We start from the raw sequence: 18,006 nt of genomic DNA, 5'->3' as shown, positions 1-18,006 counted from the left end.
CCGGCACAACTATGGACAAGTAGGATGAGGCTACAGTCAACTACCATTCAGGCCATTGATGTTTGGTTAGATGGTCCCCCTCTTTGATTACTGTAAGGGATATTTCTAGTGCTCTACAAGGCTAGTCTTCATCATTTTAAAGTATCCTACACCTTCAAAAAGGCAAGTCGTGTTTAGGTTAAAGAATCATAAATCTTCTTTCGCGATGCCAACCATTGGATACATCTTGCACATATTTTGAAGTAGTTCAATTTTTTTCTTTTATCTATCTGCACAGATCTTAGAGTAGCTATTGCATGACCCAATAGTTGATGTTGCGGGAATCATTCTTTCGTGCAAAAGATACAACCCGAACCCTAGATATAATGCTGGGAATCCATAATATCAAGTAACCCAGCCCAACTCTAATCAAGTTTAGGCTAAAGCCCAAGCTTTCTTCGGCCCAGAAGAACAACCTAGCCAGGTGGGCCTTCTCCTGTAGGCTGGAGCGCTTGCATTCCCATTTCCAAACCACTCTTTACAGGTGAAAGAAACGGAAAACATGGCGGCAAGGAGACCTCTGTCTTCTTTCATCCCTCGCCTGGCGCTCCGTTCGTTCGCTTATGATCTGTTTTCCTTCGCTTCCTGGGTTGTTATATTATAGTTTTCTAACAGCCACGAAGCCTTCCGCCGAGATGGGAGCCTCATTCCTCTCCCTTAGCCTAGCCCAAGCACAGATCCCGAGCTCCCCCCCGGCTTCCGCCTTCCGCCGGGTTCGGTCCTCCGTCGAAGACCTCAAGGGTCAGAGAGTTGCGGTCAGTCTCCCCACTCATCTGGATTCTTGTTCTTTTTTTTTTTAAAAAAAATAAATTTTTAGAAACAGAATGCGGGAGTTCTACTGATCTGGTTCAGTCTCTTGCACTGATTAGCAGCTATTCATTCACAGGAGCCACATAGTACCGGTGTTGCGCTTCTTTCTAATTTAATGCAATTTCAGTCTATCTATCATAGGATCGATCAAGATTTAGTGAAATTCAATGAAAAGATTGAGTCCTGTGTGAGGAAGTGGTTTTTAGGATGTATAGGGACCATTCTACTGTGTTTAATGTTTGTAGTATGAGCAATATTTAGTCTCATTATTTATTTCTTGGGAAAGCTATACGTTTTTACTTGTTCTTTTTTTTTCTTCTTCTCGTTTATCTATATATAGATTCGTAGCAGGATGGCATCGTAGCTGCCATCCATTTTCACTTAAAAATTATTTTTATTTTGTCGAGCAATTTCAATCTAAGAAACTTATCCATAGGCATTGTTCCTAATTGGAGATGGAAACTATGTAGAATGGAGAGGGTAGGGCGCAACTAACTGGCTGGTTTAGTGTTATTTTATTGAACCAGGCTCTTTCAGTCCAATGCTGGTAGAATGATGTGGTACCTTTGTAAGAACATCTATAAATAGGATCATGAACCAGTCTTCAAATAAAGGAAGCGTACCTGGATCCATTGTTTTCAGGATGATCAAGTCCTTAGTTCGTATCTCCCTCTTGGCCCCTGTTCGAACACCCGGTGATGGAGACCGATGCAGTGTTCCCTATCTAGGCAGAGGGTGAGACCCGTTATGTTATCCTACCATCAAGGATAATGCCTCCACTTCTCACGGGATCGTAACTGACCACGATGTGGTCATGTGGGTCAAAACCCAACATTCTCCCACTTGACCCATATGACCATACTTTGGTTAGAAATGATATAAACATTAGGCGCGCATCATTCTAATCCATAGTCAGTTGGGTCATCATAATACCATAATTAAACAGCTTACTAATGCGAGTCAAGGCGGTTCCATATCAATATAATGACATAGTTCCTTCCAAGTACTACAACACTAGCAAATTATTTAATCATAGTCCATAAATGAGAAGTATCTTTAATAGTCAAACATTATGTCTTTGTCAAAGACAATTCCTGTAATCATACATTCAAACCCATACATGTACATATATTTGAAGAACAGGAAAATCAGAAACATAATCAATTATATCTAAGTGTCAAAGAAATAAACATAATACAATCCTCAACTAATATCATGGATTATAACTAAGACCCATTCTTTCAACATGCTCTTTAAAAGTCTTCGGTTGTAAACCTTTTGTCAAAGGATCTGCAATCATGAGCTCTGTCCTCATATTTTCTATAGACACATTTTGTTTCTGAACTTCCTCCTTGACAACAAAATATTTAAGTTCGATGTGCTTGGCACCATTAGAATATTTGTCGTTTCTGGAGAAATGGACGGCTGCAGTATTGTCACAAAAGATTCTCAGCGGCCTGGCAATAGAGTCGACAATCCCAAGTCCCGAGATGAAGTTACGCAGCCACAAACTATGAACCGTGGCCTCAAAGCATGCCACAAATTCTGCTTCCATGGTGGACGAAGCAGTGCTTGTCTGTTTGGCACTTTTCCATGAGATTGCTCCTCCAGCTAATAGGAACAAATAGCCAAACGTTGACTTTCTACTATCCACACATCCAGCAAAGTCTGAATCCGAATAGCCAATCACCTCAAGGCTATCTGACTTTCTATATGTAAGCATGTAATTCTTTGTTCCTTGCAAGTATCTCATCACCTTCTTTGCAGCTTTCCAGTGATCCATCCCTGGATTACTTTGGTATCTTCCTAGCATTCCAACTGCAAAACTGATGTCCGGTCTGGTACAGGTCTGAGCGTACATCAAGCTACCAACTGCAGAAGCATAAGGTATATTTTCCATCTGCTTACGTTCCAATTCATTCTGTGGGCATTGCATGAGACTAAATTTATCCCCTTTCTGAATTGGAACAACACTGGCTGAACAGTTCTCCATACCAAATCTCTCTAGAACTCTGTCTATATATGCCTTTTGAGACAACCCTAACAATCCACGTGATCGATCACGAAATATTTCAATGCCTATCACGTAGGTTGCCTCATTCATATCTTTCATTTCAAAGTTCTTTGAGAGAAAAACCTTAGTTTCATACAATAAGCCAAGATCACTACTGGCAAGCAATATATCATCAACATATAGGACCAAAAAGATAAACTTGCTCCCACTGACCTTCAGGTATATACACCGATCAACAGTGTTTTCCTTAAAACCGAAGGAAATGATGGTATCATTGAACTTGCGATACCATTGTCGGAAAGCTTGTTTAAGACCATATATTGACTTCTTTAATTTGCAAACCATGTGTTCTTTTCCCTTTAATGGAAAACCTTCGGGCTGGTCCATATAGACTTCTTCATCTAAACTTCCATTTAGAAAAGCAGTTTTTACATCCATTTGGTGCAATTCTAAATCATAATGTGCAACCAAAGCCATAATAATTCTAAATAAGTCCTTTTTAGATACAGGAGAAAAGGTCTCTTTATAATCAATGCCTCCTTTCTGAGTGAAACCTTTGGCCACCAGTCTGGCTTTATGTCGTTCAACATTACCCTTTGAGTCGAGCTTGGTCTTAAAGACCCACTTACACCCAACTGTTTTACAACCTTCGGGCAAATCAACGACATCCCAGACTTCATTCTGATCCATTGATTTCAACTCATCTTCCATGGCATCAATCCATTTAGTAGAATCAACACTTTCTATGGCTTGTTTAAAAGAAACCGGATCTTTTCTTGTCCCTATATCAAAATCAAATTCTTGTAGATAAACCATATAATCATTTGGAATGGCAGATCTTCTTTCTCTTTGAGATCTCCTTAATGTCATCCCTTGTGGTTCCTCTACAACTTGTTCAGTGGTGATAACTTCATTATGGAGTGTTTGATCATTAATTTGTTGTTCATTGTTATTAAACTGTGTGACAATTGTAGGAACAACAATTTTCTTAGAAGTCATGGGTAAAGGGACTTGCACCCTAACTTCTTGAATTTTCACATTTTGTAGTTTATCACTCCCACTGGTTTCACCATTCTCAATGAATTTGACATTACCGGTCTCTATAATTCTTGTACTATGGTTAGGACAGTAAATCCTATACCCTTTGGATTTTTCGGGATAACCTATAAAGTATCCACTAATCGTTCTAAAATCCAATTTCTTTTCATGTGGATTATAAATTCTGGCCTCCGCCGGACAACCCCAAACATGCAGGTGTCTTAAACTCGGTTTCCTTCCTGTCCATAACTCAAAAGGAGTTTTTGGAACTGCCTTACTAGGAACCCGGTTTAATATGTATACAGCGGTCTTAAGGGCTTCCATCCACAACGATATGGGTAACGGAAAATTACTTAACATACTCCTAACCATATCCATAAGTGTACGATTACGCCTTTCATCTACTCCATTCTGCTGTGGCGTTCCTGGCATAGTGTATTGAGCACGTATGCCATGCTTTTCTAAGAGTTTAGCAAATGGGCCAGGGTGTTGTCCTGTTTCATCATACCTACCATAATATTCACCACCTCTATCAGACCTGACAATTTTCACCTTTCTATCTAATTGTCTTTCAACCTCAGTAATGTATACCTCTAGGACATCCACTGCCTGAGATTTTTCATGCAACAAATAGACATAACCATAACGTGAAAAATCATCAATAAAGGTGATAAAATACTTCTCTCCACCAAATGATGGGGAGTCAAAAGGCCCACAAATGTCTGTATGGATAATTTCAAGAAGTTCTTCACTTCTTGTGGCAACTTTCTTTGTGTGTTTGGTTTGCTTTCCCTTAATGCAGTCTACACACATACCGAGATCAGTAAAGTCTAAGTTTGACAAAATCCCATCCTTTACTAATCTCTCTAATCTTTCTTTGGATATATGACCCAATCTTTTATGCCACAAGTTAGAAGATTTTTCATTTATCATGTTTCGTTTAATTCCAACATTACGATGCAAGGTCATAAGAGTTTCAGCAAAATGATTATCAAGATTTACTTTATATAAACCATCACACAAAACACCAGAACCAAGAAAGACATTGTCTTTGAAAAGACGCAAACTATCATTCCCAATTTTAAAGAAATATCCTTTAACATCAAGTTTAGAAACAGAAATTAAATTTCTAGAAATAGAAGGAACATAAAGAGTCTGAAGCAAATCTAAATGACAACCAGTATTTAAAAGCAAACGATAGGTTCCAACAGCTGTTACAGGAACTCTAACTCCATTCCCCAAAACGATAAAACTCTCATTTGGATCTTGCATCTGGGTTGTAAGGAATCCCTGCATCGTATTTGAAACATGAACATTAGAACCTGAGTCAAACCACCAAGTATTAGAAGGAACTTCAGTAAGGTTTGATTCAAAACATACATAAGCCAAAGGCTTACTTTTCTTTTCAAACCATGCCTTGCGTTTATGGCAGTCCTTTTGATAGTGTCCCAATTTTTTGCAGAAATGGCATCTATCTTTGTTTTGTTTCTTCTTATGAACCTCGGTATCATGATGAGGCTCTTTACCCTTGGATGGTCCACTCTTCATGCCCTTTCTTGGCTTCTTCCATTTCTTCTTGGCTCCATGACTTACAAGATTGACAGAATGATATCCTTGTTGCTTAAGTCTTGTCTCCTCTTGAACAAGCATACTGGTCAATTCATTCACATTCCACTTATCCTTAATAGTGTTATAGTGAATTTGAAATGATCCAAATTGAGGAGGCAAGGAGTTCAAAATAAATTGAACTAAAAAGGATTCATTCACATCCATCCCAAGAGCCTTCAGCTTAGCAGCTATATTTGTCATTTCAAGGATATGCTCATGCATCCCACAAGTACCATCAAATTTCATGGTGGTAAGTTTAGCCATTAATGTCCCAGCCAGAGACTTATCAGCAGATCGAAAACGTTCTTCCACAGTTTTCAATAATGCTTGAGCACTGTCACATTCAGGAAGCGTTGACTTGATATTGTTCGCTATACTCATCCGCATAAACATAATGCTCAATCTGTTCGATCTTTCCCAAGTCTTATAAAAAGACCTTTCTTCCGAGCTGCTCAAATCAGTAATGTCAGCCGGTTTCTCAGATCGGAGTGCTAAATCAAGATCCAGAACACCTAGGTGAAACTGGACTTGTTCATTCCATTCTGAGAAATTAGTTCCATTAAAGATCGTAACAGATGAAGCTTGCGAATGAAGCGAAACAGGAATAGATACTGCAATAAGAAAATTAACAATAAGAAAATGCTTACAATATTAACACTTTGAGTTAGCAATAATGATGAATAACATAAACAGTATTACCATAATACACCTTTGGGTAGTAATTATGAAACACTAAATTACTATTATGGTGATTCCCAATTCACCTAGGAATAATTAATGATATAGGTCCAAAATTTAAATAGGTCTGTTGCCTTTGAGCATCCAATACCTATTAAATCAAGGATACTCATTAATTATCCTAACTCAGCAAATCAATCATTTGAAAGTGGTGCACCTTTGGGCCAATCCATAATATCTCATGATTGAAAAACTGTAAGTCATAATTTGCAAAGTCATTATCTTAATACCTGGGATTAGAGTATTTGATGACTTGATGTCTATTAAACATTCTAGTTGGGTTACTTTGGCAACTACCAAACTATATCATAATATAGACATCAAATTAAAATAATAACATTGCACATAATTGACAATTCATAATATGACAAATTAAAATAAAACATGTATTTAATATTTTACAAATCTACACAATCAGTACATGTGTCATATCATGCTATCAAGTATATTAAAATGTAAAATAAATGACAATTTTTTTTTTATTATTATTATTATTTTTTTTTATCACATTATCCTACAAGGACCTCTGCATAAATAATATGTTTTACAGGGACTAAATTAACATATTTTGAGGACCTCTGCATAAATGATATGCTTTACAGGGACTAAATTAACATATTTTGTTTCTTACAGCCCTGGAAGGATGTCAGCATAAATAAAATATTTCACAGGGGCTTAACAGAAACAATTTCATCTTTTAACAGGCCTCTAGGGATTTCAGTATAAATAAAATACTTTACAGGGACTTAATAGAAATATTTTCATTTTGTAACAGCCCTCTAAGACTTTAGTATAAATAGAATGTTTCACAGGGACTTAAACAGAAACATTTCATTCTTTTAACATCCCCGGGAGGGCTGTATGAAAAAATAAAATGTTTCATAAGGGCTTAACGGAAAATTTCCCTTCTATTGGCTAAACGAATTCGGGTTTCGGATCGAAACCCAAAAAAAAAAAAACCCGAACCCATTATGCCTGTTATGCCCTTTTAAATGCAGCGGGTTAACGATTACGGGTTCGGGTTAAAACTCAAAACCCGGACCCGTTATGAATAATTTAATATTTTTTTTTTTTTTAAAAAAGAACTGAAGACGGGTCGATCCCGACCCGTCTTCCTCCTCTTTTAGCGGCGGGCTAGGGTTCCGCCGAACCCAGCCCGCCAGCCTCCGGTCGCCGGGCGACGAGCGCGCCGCCTCCTTCCGGTGGACTCGCCGCCCGGAGGCGAGCCCACCGGCGGTCGCACGCCAGCAGGGGCAACGCCGGCGGGCTAGGGTTCCGCCGAACCCAGCCCGTCGGCCCTTAGGAGAGGCGGGCGGCGATCATGCCGCCGGACGAAGTGCCGCCCGACGGCGCCACCGGGATGGGCCCGACGCCGGACGAAACGCCGCCCGACGGCGTCACCCGCAGGAATACGCCGACCGACGGCGATCATCCGGTGAGTTTTATCTTCCGACCCGTCCCTTTTTTTTTTTTTAGGAGTGGGAGGGAGACCATGGCCGGCGTCTACGCCGGATCCTCTTATGGCTCACGGCGACATATGCCGGCCAGATCCGGCGTCAGCAGGGTCAAAGCACCAGTGTTGGCTGCCCCCTCCTTTATCAAAGGGCCAGAAGGTGATGAGATCGCCTCTATGGTGCCAAAGCCATCCAGGGACAACGCAATGGTCGACTCTCGGCACAGTATCCCGGCATCCCAGTGACGGCCGGTCAACATGGCGATGATCAGATCGCCTCTATGCTGGCCAAAACGATCATTGCCTTGTCCCTGTGATCTACCCTTTCACTGTGATCTGGTTCTAGGATGAACCAGGCTCTGATACCACATGTAAGAACATCTATAAATAGGATCATGAACCAGTCTTCCTATAAAGGAAGCGTACCTGGATCCATTGTTTTCAGGATGATCAAGTCCTTAGTTCGTATCTCCCTCTTGGCCCCTGTTCGAACACCCGGTGATGGAGACCGATGCAGTGTTCCCTATCTAGGCAGAGGGTGAGACCCGTTATGTTATCCTACCATCAAGGATAATGCCTCCACTTCTCACGGGATCGTAACTGACCACGATGTGGTCATGTGGGTCAAAACCCAACAACCTTAATATTGCCTGTAGTTTCTTGCTTATAACTCCGAATTTGTAAACATGGGAGTGAAGCATAGGCAAATCTAAATCTTATTAATCTCAGATTCTGCAGACCAGACTTTTTGGCAATCAATGATGAATGACGGTTGTTACGGCATTTACATAGGCTGTTGCTGAAAGAAATCAAAACTGACTACGTAACTCACCTGAGATTAGAAAAGGAATAGTGATATATGAACACCAAGCTGGACTGTTCATGAGTGATGTTCAACTGGTATTGGACCTACATGATATATGTATACTTTGGTGCAGGCATGCAGCTCTGTTTAAGCAGTTTTTGTTGCCACTCTGGTTTCTTTTGTTCATTTTTGTAATGTTTTGGCAGGTTGTAGGCCTAGGGGCATCTGGGAGGGCTGCAGCAAGGCTTGCTCTTGCTAGAGGTGCTTGTGTTCTTGCCATTGATAAGAATGAAGAGTTGGTCCCTTTAGAAGTATGTCTAATTATGATTGGATTATCAGAAAAGACTGTTCTTTTTATTTAAACCTCTTTAATGACCATGATTTTTTATGGTTCCAGAACGATCCTCTATTTGCGGAATATGCTGATTTGCAAACAAATCTTGGTTATTGTAATGATATGCTTTTAGAAAGCGCAGACAGGATAGTTGTTTCTCCTGGAGTTCCTCTTGAGGAGTATGGTCTTTCTAATTTGCTGCACTCTGTATGTTCTCCTGACCAACCCTTTTCCTTTCTGTTCTTGTTGTTTTTGATGTTGTTTGTGCCTGTTACTGAAGATGTTGTTTAGTCTACTTTTGGCATCTCAATATGCATCCGGTGTTTTCACTGCACAGAGAGAGAAAGATAGAGAGAGCATCCTGCGTGTCGACAATTTACCAAATTCACCATATCATGTCGTAATTTTTGTTGCTTGAAATAAACCTTTTCTACATACTTAAATACATTCCTATGTGAATTATGACTCTGACTAATATCCACCACCACTGTTACATTGGACTTCATTTAAAGAAGCTTGCATTTTCTAAGGATTCAACCTTCATAGGAAAAATATGGACTGGAATTCTTAAAACGAACCCGGGTCAATAGGATGTCACATGTTCATTTGAAATTTTTACAATCTGAAAAGTTAGAGGCAGATTATGATGTTTCACTGACTAAACAATATTTGTTTACTTAATCTATCAGATATGGATTATTCCATCTCTTAAACATACTATTGTTGCTAAAAGGAGGTTGCTTTGCTAATGTGAAATTGCAGGGATGGCAAGTGATGTCGGAGTTGGACTTTGCCGCGGAAGTGTTGCCTCAAAATATCAAAGTTTTGGCAGTGACTGGCACAAATGGGAAATCCACTGTGACTTCTTTTGCTGGACAGGTAACTAGATCTTCTTATCCTCTCCAAGGACTGAGAGTTTTCCCCATTGACCACTTCTTGCAAAATCTTCTAACAGATTCTATGTTTTCTGGCCAAAGAAAAATTTTGAAGGGTGGGTATTATCATCTTCCAATTAGAATGACTAAAAGTTATATACCCAAATTATGTTTCTATGGATATTTGCTTCATTAACCATGTTAGAATAGAATAGGAGCTAATATTTTGATATTATTGCTACCAACCTTTCATTAAAATTGGAAAACATTGGATGCTATACTTGTTGTAGAGTAAACTCTACTTTCTTAGGTAATTGCCAAATGTGGCATCATCTCTCTCTCTCTCTCTCTCTCTGTGTGTGTGTGTGTGTCTGTGTGTGTGTGTGTAAGTTGGACAGTTAAGATGAGGGCGAGTCTTGGCATAATGGTAAGGTTGCTCCATTGTGACCTGGGTGTAAGGTTGCATATATCTGACCCTTCCTAGACCATGTAGTGGCAAGAGCCTCGTGCATGGAATGCCCCTTTTTCAGACAGTTGAGATCCAAACTAGGATTTGGTTGTGAATGGAAAAGGGATTTCTTGAAGTATAGGGCTAGGGTGTAATGTTCTTATATAACTATTATGGAAAATGATTTGGTCAACTGAATAATTGAAAGTTCATTGAAATTTTCGAGTATATATATATATATATTGTGCACTGAGATTCCCTTTTTTTAGGCAGTTAGGATCTAATCTAGGATCTGGTTGTGAATGGAAAAAGGCTTTCTTGTAGTATAAGGCTAGGTATAATGTTCTTATATAACTATTCAGGGAAATGAATTTGTCCACTCTGGATAACTAAAAGTTCATTGAAATTCTTGAGTTTCATGGCAGCTGCCAAATATCAAACTCTCTCTCTCTCTCTCTCTCTCTCTCACGCCCTCCCTCTCTCTCTCTCCCTCCCTCCCTCCCTCCCCCCCTCCCCCCCTCCTCACGTAATCTTTATCTCATTGCAGTTTGTGTTTATATGAATATGCATGATATTCACAGGAACCACAAATCTGTTATGAACATCAACAAAGGATATAACCAAGATTTACCCTGCTAGTTTTGTCAAACAAAAATTTTGGTTCAACTTTTTCTGTCATACAAAGATATATGTATGCTGATTCTTGTGCAGTTAAGTTATCGTTTCATAAACTTTTTCTGCCATGAGCTGGGTTGATATCCAAATACAGTTGATTACTTATTATATTGGCCTATACTGGATGCAGATGCTTCATCATTTGGGCATTGAAACCTTTGTTGGAGGAAACCTTGGAAGGCCACTCTCAGATGCTGCCATTCAGTGCTTACAATCATCTTCAGGAAGGGACATATGTCAGGCAAATATCTTTCTCCCTTGATAGAACATAATCATTGGAATTCTTGTAATTAAAGACATATTGTGTTCACAAATAACATATAAATGCTTTGCCGATGGTTCTGTGCTCAGAGATCTATTTTCTAGTCCATATGGGGCTATCATACAATGCAGTCTTTTGTCTATGTTTTGCCAACCATATGAATTTCTTGTCTGTTAAACTTCATGTGTTGCTTTTGCATGAGAGCCATGAGGAAGGACTGTAGTTCAAATGACTAAAAATTTTTTTTTTTTTGGCTAGGAATCATTGCTAATCATATTGATCTTGAGAGTGATGGCATACAGAAGTGTTAATGGTTTGGTGATTTTTACACTTTAAGCAAACAAGGTGAACTTGGGAAACGCTGACTCACAAACCCTTGTGAGGAGGCCTATTGGCAGTTCCTTGGGTACTTCTGTTTGGATTCTAGCTAATTTTCTGCATCCTCATTGTCTTTTAGTGTCCAATCCATGATAGTTCAAAGAAAGTTGTTAGTTTAAAGTAAGTGGACGGTTATTTGTCATGTCTAATGGTTGTTTTAGACTAGTTAGTTGTTAATAGGTTATTAGACTTTTGGACCTATAATATATATCTTCTCATTCTCTTGTTGTACTTTTGCCAACATAACTAAGGGGCCATAGCTTGGTGCAATAGTAAAAGGCTTGGGCCGACAAGTGCAATGGCACGGGTTCATGTCCTGGGGCAGCCACTATGTTAAAAAATGTCAAGATTAGGTATGTCCCTAATCCACCTCTCCTAGGACCCAGGATTGTCGGAACCATAACTAGGTGATAGCCTTGAGGATGAGCCTTGGCAGAACGATAAGGTTGCTCTGTAGATGACTTTGGTGTCACAGGTTTAAAACACGAAAGCAGCCTTTCCGTGTGTCGGGCTAAGCCGGCATACATCCGACCCTTCCTAGACCTTGCAGTGACATGAGCCTTGTGCACCAGGATGCCCATCTTTAACTAAGAAGTAGAAAACAGCAGCACTAGTTTTATTTGGCCTGCTAAGTTCAGTTGATTTGGAACTTCTTATTTTTGAAGAGTACCTCAAATGCCTCCCTTTTACTTAAATCTAGTGCTCAAACATCTTCTCGGATTTCTTCTTCTGATTAGTTTTAACTTATACAGTTTCATATTCATAGGTAGCTGTGGTGGAGGTTAGCAGCTATCAGATGGAAATTCCAATTAAGTACTTTTCTCCTGCAGTAAGTTGGATTTGGAGATTTCAATTATGTTTATATGAGCATCTAATAATCAAATCATTCTTCAATATTTTTTTTATTACTGTAAAGGTTGCAGTGGTTTTAAACCTCACCCCTGATCATCTAGAGAGGCACAAGACAATGCAGAATTATGCTGCTATGAAATGCCGTCTGTTTTCTCATATGAAGCATAGCAAACTTGCAGTCCTTCCAGTTGGTATTCCCATATGTACCCCCCTGTGAAATTTTGGGATCTTTAAAAATATAAAATAATGTTGCTTTTATTGAGATCAAGTTTTGACAATGCCTTTTCCATGACATTTTCCAGCAAATAATTTTGTAACCTCTAGCTATTTATGTGAAAATGGAAAAATTATTGCATTTGATTCTATTTGTATTTTTTTAAAACTTATTTTCAATTTATTTGATGCTGACAGTAGACAATGCTTATCCATATGTTAGATTGTCTATTCCCATGACGCAGAAGCATATAATTGTTCCAGAGGAGAATATAATTGTTCAAGGGAGACAGAAGTGCATACCTTTGTAAGACAAGCCTTTGTTCTTGTATGTATGACTCTGATTCTCTTCTAGTCAGAAGTCTAGGTGGGTGTTCATGCTTCTTGTTCATGTACTTGACTCTCATGTGAAGCAGTAACTTGAACTTCCTATCAGATTTTAGGCTCTATTACAATGTCTCTTTCGTATTCTATCATAGATTTATGGCTTTTGTCCATAAACCATCAAGATTAGATACACAAAATCATGAGTCTTTCCTTTGATGAGAGTTTGATTATCATTTCCACTATCATAAAGGCTGAGGAAAATAAAAGAGAGTTGTGTAGGACTTTTGAGTCACCCTATAGTATAGGTTAAAGATTGACTTTTTAATTGAACTCCCCTAACCATTTCTGTCTCCAAGATTGAAATAAGGAGCTATATGATGGACTACATTTACAGCTGTAGTATTTATTTCCTTATTCTATATTGTTTGGCTGCTTTTTAGTCATTTTTGTGTTTTGTAAGTGAGCATGAACCAATGAAGTAACATCGTACAGACCTCCCAAATACTGACAAACTAACATTCAACTGCCTGTGAAGGCCTCAAACTATTATAGTTGTGTAATGCAACTCTTCAGTCTAAGTTGTCCGTTTTTGGGCTCGACTATTCCTCCTCTAGGTGAACCTTGGAGGCTTGCTACCCAGTTGCATGACCATAAGTTAAATAGTCAAAATGGTGGACCTACAAATACACCGGTGAAGTAACATTCAACTGTACTTGTGAAGGCCTTGAACTATTATAGTTGTGTAATGCATCTCTTCAATCTGAGTTGTCCATCCTTGGTTCAACTATTCCTTATCTAGATGAACCTTGGAGGCTTGTTACTGAGTTTGAATAGTCAAAATGTTATGTCACCTAGCAGCAAACTGGCCTTTAAGGTTTCATGTAACTGCTTCTCTTGCACCAAGTTGCTTTGTCTAGGAATTTGTTACAACTTCTTGAGGGTTGATATCAGGCTAAAAGCTGGTTGTAGAATGTTCTTATATATAGATCAATCTTGCCTTAACTTTAAAGCCATCCACACATAGCTGGGACAAAGCTAGTTGGTTAAAGTTATATGGAATCAATCTTCAATATCTTGTTTCTAAGGAACCAGAGGATGAAAATAGGCAGAAATATGATACACATATTTCAAGTTGGCATTTGCAGTATGATATAACTGAATGTCTTTACTCATTCTCTTGAATTATAGCATACTTGTAGTTGTCTCAGTGACAATTTGCCACCAATTGTGCTGAATGATGGTATTGGAAAAAATTGTTTCAGGAAATCATTACTTAAATGAAGCTCTTAGCAGTCACGCAAACAGGTGTAATGTTGCTTGGATAGGAGATCATCCAGGCATTAAAGTAAACATTCTCTTTTAGAGTGGGCTCATGCATTTTTGGTCGTACCACCACTTGACCACAACATTTATTTGTGACCTTGTATAGATAGATATTGAGACAAAAGTTGCAATACTCAGCATTCCCACATCTGAATCAGTCACGCGTCTTCAACTGGGATCTCTGAAGGCGATAGGCACCCACAACTATGGTAATGCAGCAGTGGCTGCATTTTCAGTTCTTGGATTGGATGTTGGAATTGATACTGATTCCATCAATTCCACTGTGGAAATCCTAAGCATCTTGCCTCATAGGATGCAAGTTGGTAAGCATTTTTTATCCTTCGTCATGATTAAGCTTTGAATTATATCATGTACCTAGCTATTATGGAGCATGATGAGAGTGAGAGCGAGTACATATGTATGGATGTATGATCACATAAATATATGGCACTAAACTGTTTAGACTCCATTTTTCTTAAAGTAAATTCTATCTTGTTTATAATTGACAACACGATTTTCAATTCTCTACTACAGCTGCTTAATTATGCATTTATGAAAACTAAATGCAACCATCATGAAGTCCCCATTATCAAGAATCTCTTCAAGTTGACTTCAATTATAAAGTTCCAAACATTCGCTTCAAGTTGGTCTAGGAGCATAGGAAAATTTAGAAACATTAACTTGGTGCCACTAGGACCATCATTTCCCTTATTCTGCTAATGTATGCTTTAAAGCCATTAGTGCATATGTTAAAGTTGATGCATCCACAGGCTATTTCACTATCATTGCCTGTTGAGTGATGTACAAGTTCTATATTGACAAATTTAGATGCCCAAATCAGGAATATAATTAGCTCTAGAGCCTCAGTAAACAAACTTTATAAAATTAAACAAGAAGGGTAGTTGCTGAATTCTGTTGCTAGTTGATCGCAACAGTTGTGATGATTTCTTACTGCACAACAGTCTAGATATTGCATGTTATCTTAGGCCCAAACCAATTAAAAATATTTTGTTCGAAGGGTTTACTTTTGTTCCTTTTTAGAAAAGTTTTTATGATGGCTAAATAAATGATATGCACTGGAATGCATGTAATAAACAACAAGCCCCATCTGTTGCTGGCCAGCATCATTGTTTGATTCATGAAGACAATTGGATCAAATTTTGGGTCATGATCTAGGTGAGTCAAGATCTGGCAATATGATTCTCTAAAGAAAAAGGGAAAAAATGCGATGTTTAGCAAAGAGGTTTTTACCATTCACTTGCACTGGTATAAACTGTCTTGTTTGATCTACATTCAAACTTCTATATCATTTCATATTTTTTTTGATGTTCAAATGTAGTTTTCATGGATGCTCATGGAGTGACATGGGTGGATGACAGCAAAGCTACAAATGTTGAATCAACATATACAGGATTAATGGGTCTCAAAGATCACAAGGCAGTCATCCTTCTTGGTGGCCTTGCGAAGGTAACTCCATTTCACTTTCATATTTATAACAAGGGACATGCTTAGTTATTAACCAGTCTTTACTTCTTCTTCTTTTTTTGATTTTTGGAAAAGAATGTGAAAACCTAAATATTTTGAATGTTCAAGAAAAAGCAAACTTATTAGACAAGTCAGACTGCTAGAACCAGCTTTGGTTCATTCGGTAATTGTGTTCAAATAATAAATAGCATCCTTGTTTGTAGAGGGAAACTTTGGAGGGAACCAACTAGTAGATGGTTCAATTAGTCATTTGCCCCTATCCAAGTCAAATGAATGATTTGCCTGTTGGTCCCATTTTGGACCTCCATTATGTTTCCTGTGGCTTTGCCTCTCTATGGCATAGTTCCCAATTTTTTTAAAAAATCCTTATTTTTTGCAACATGTAATAGAAAATTGTCTATTGCGGCAATGTTCTGCAGTATATCAAAGTTACAGCCTCCAATATTAGTTTTACAAATTTATATTAGAAGAATCTATGAGTTCCCTATACATCTTACATTCCATTCTTTTTTGCTTCTTTAGGTCTTAAGCAGTGAAGGATCCAATGGTTTCGAACAACTAGTTGAGCTTCTTAATCATCACAGAGGTGTCATCACTGTAAGTTTTCTGCAGATATATAGCCATTTGTCATTGTTTTATCTAATTAATGAATTGTTCATGGATAAGCTGGCAAACTGACAAAGATGTGGGTAATTGTTCATAGTTTGGATCTTCAGGTGCTATGATCCAAAAGACATTGGGTGATGGTGGACTTAGTATTCCTTGTGTTAGAGCTGTGAACCTCGAGGAAGCTGTGAACTGTGCAAGAAGCATGGCCAGACATGGTTTGTCATCTTCTTGCTGTTAAAAATAAGCATTCATAGTTTACCTTTGTAATGAGTATCATTCAGTGACATATTGCCCTGCCTAGGACTTTTCTGTTCCAGATGTTTATACTAAACTGTACTTAGGACAGTTGCCTGTCTAGCTGTAGGTCTACCTGTTATGTTTTCCCCTTTATATTTCCTTTTTTTTCTGTTATTTGACTACTTTCAGTGTGGACTCTTATTATCTTGACCAGAAACTAATCTCTCTCTCTCCCTCTTGCTCTCTCTTTTAATCTTGTGCAGGAGATACTATTCTTTTGAGCCCAGGCTGTGCTAGCTTTGATGAGTTCAGAAATTTTGAACACCGAGGGAAAGTCTTCCAAGAATTAGCACTTTCATTGTAGTAGATCAAGTGGATTCCGACTCCAAACTTCCATTGTAGGGGGCAACGTAGCAGACCCAGTATGCGATCTGCCTTGTGTTGTAGACATCAGAAATTGACAATGAACCTTTATCACAACTATAATCAGATAAGAAATTCAAGATTTGGAGTTTCTAGCTTTTCAGTCCATTCAGTGCCTCTATTTGGAATCTGCATGCCATCTTTTGTTACAGTTATTAATGAAACACTGATTTATTTTGGGTATAACTGTGGGAGCACCACAATTTGTCTGTGGGAACATTATGTTTATTTCCCGACGACTTAGAACTATGTTTGTTTATAATGGATTTTTAGGTTATACGTGGTAACCTGAATATTTTAAGATTGCAAGATTCTGAACCAGGGCCGGCCCGAGCCCTAGGCGACCGAGGCGGTCGCCTAAGGCCCCGGGCCAATGGAAGGCCCCGGGAGGCTGGCCAAAAAGAAGCAAAGGCCCCATATAAAACGGGATCAGGGGCTGGCTACGAGTCTTCCCCCTTGATGGAAGAGAGGTGGAGAGTTTCCTGACCTGCGGAGGGGCAATAGTTTTGTTTTGGGTGGGGAGAGAGAGAGAGAGGAGGGATTTGGTTGGCTTGATAGACGCCTGAAGTCACTCTTATCTTTCATCCCTTCTCTTTTTTGGTTTTGGTCTTGGTTTTCCCTCCCTCACATTACTCCTGAACCAGCTGGGCCATCCGGAAGAAAGATAGGGGGATTGGAGATGGACTTCTTGGAGGGTGGAGATTCTTTTAGTTTTCTCCTCTCGGTTTCTTCTCCCCTCTTGGGTGGTAGAGAGAGAAAAGGAGGGAGGGGGTTGAATGGCTGCCGTGCTGCGATGTTGCAGTTGCTGCTTGGGTACTCACTTGAAGGGGAGATGGTGGGACGGGACTTTTATTGATTAGATGGAGTGAATTTCCCATAATGACCCTACTTTCTCTTATAGTGACCTTTTTCTATCCGGCTCTTGCTTGACATGGTAAACAGTATTGCTAGGCATTATCTCAGTTATTTAATCAATTTCATGGCCCTTTATTTAGAGTAATTACTTTTATGTGCTTCCATTTAAAAATTATATTAAATTGAAAATGCTTCTTTTCTATCT

At 38.9% G+C, this 18,006-nt stretch overlaps 1 protein-coding gene across 4 annotated transcripts; it reads left to right on the top strand.

Annotated features, from left to right (window-relative positions):
* Nucleotides 1–274: 274 nt before the first annotated feature.
* LOC103705436 (uncharacterized) lies at nucleotides 275–17,260 on the top strand. Of its 4 annotated transcripts, XM_026803981.4 has the most exons (13): nucleotides 282–794; nucleotides 8,712–8,816; nucleotides 8,903–9,046; nucleotides 9,602–9,718; nucleotides 10,968–11,078; nucleotides 12,244–12,306; nucleotides 12,394–12,520; nucleotides 14,132–14,214; nucleotides 14,299–14,515; nucleotides 15,532–15,659; nucleotides 16,200–16,274; nucleotides 16,381–16,501; nucleotides 16,787–17,260. In XM_026803981.4, the coding sequence occupies exons 1-13, from the start codon at nucleotides 603–605 to the stop codon at nucleotides 16,885–16,887; spliced, it is 1,584 nt and encodes a 527-aa protein (XP_026659782.2). In that variant the 5' UTR covers nucleotides 282–602; the 3' UTR covers nucleotides 16,888–17,260. The 4 variants fall into 4 exon arrangements, with proteins under 4 accessions (XP_088572452.1, XP_088572453.1, XP_026659782.2 ...); XM_088716326.2 differs by lacking the exon at nucleotides 16,787–17,260 and having other exon boundaries at nucleotides 275–794; nucleotides 16,394–16,501; XM_088716327.2 differs by lacking the exons at nucleotides 8,712–8,816; nucleotides 8,903–9,046 and having other exon boundaries at nucleotides 279–794.
* Nucleotides 17,261–18,006: the final 746 nt, after the last annotated feature.

Source organism: Phoenix dactylifera, chromosome 2 (genome assembly GCF_051530095.1).
Source record: "Phoenix dactylifera cultivar Ajwa chromosome 2, Ajwa_hap1_PhDact_Kaust_v1.1, whole genome shotgun sequence".
Classification (NCBI taxonomy): Eukaryota; Viridiplantae; Streptophyta; class Magnoliopsida; order Arecales; family Arecaceae; genus Phoenix; species Phoenix dactylifera.
This window is presented reverse-complemented; position numbering and strand designations above follow the sequence as displayed.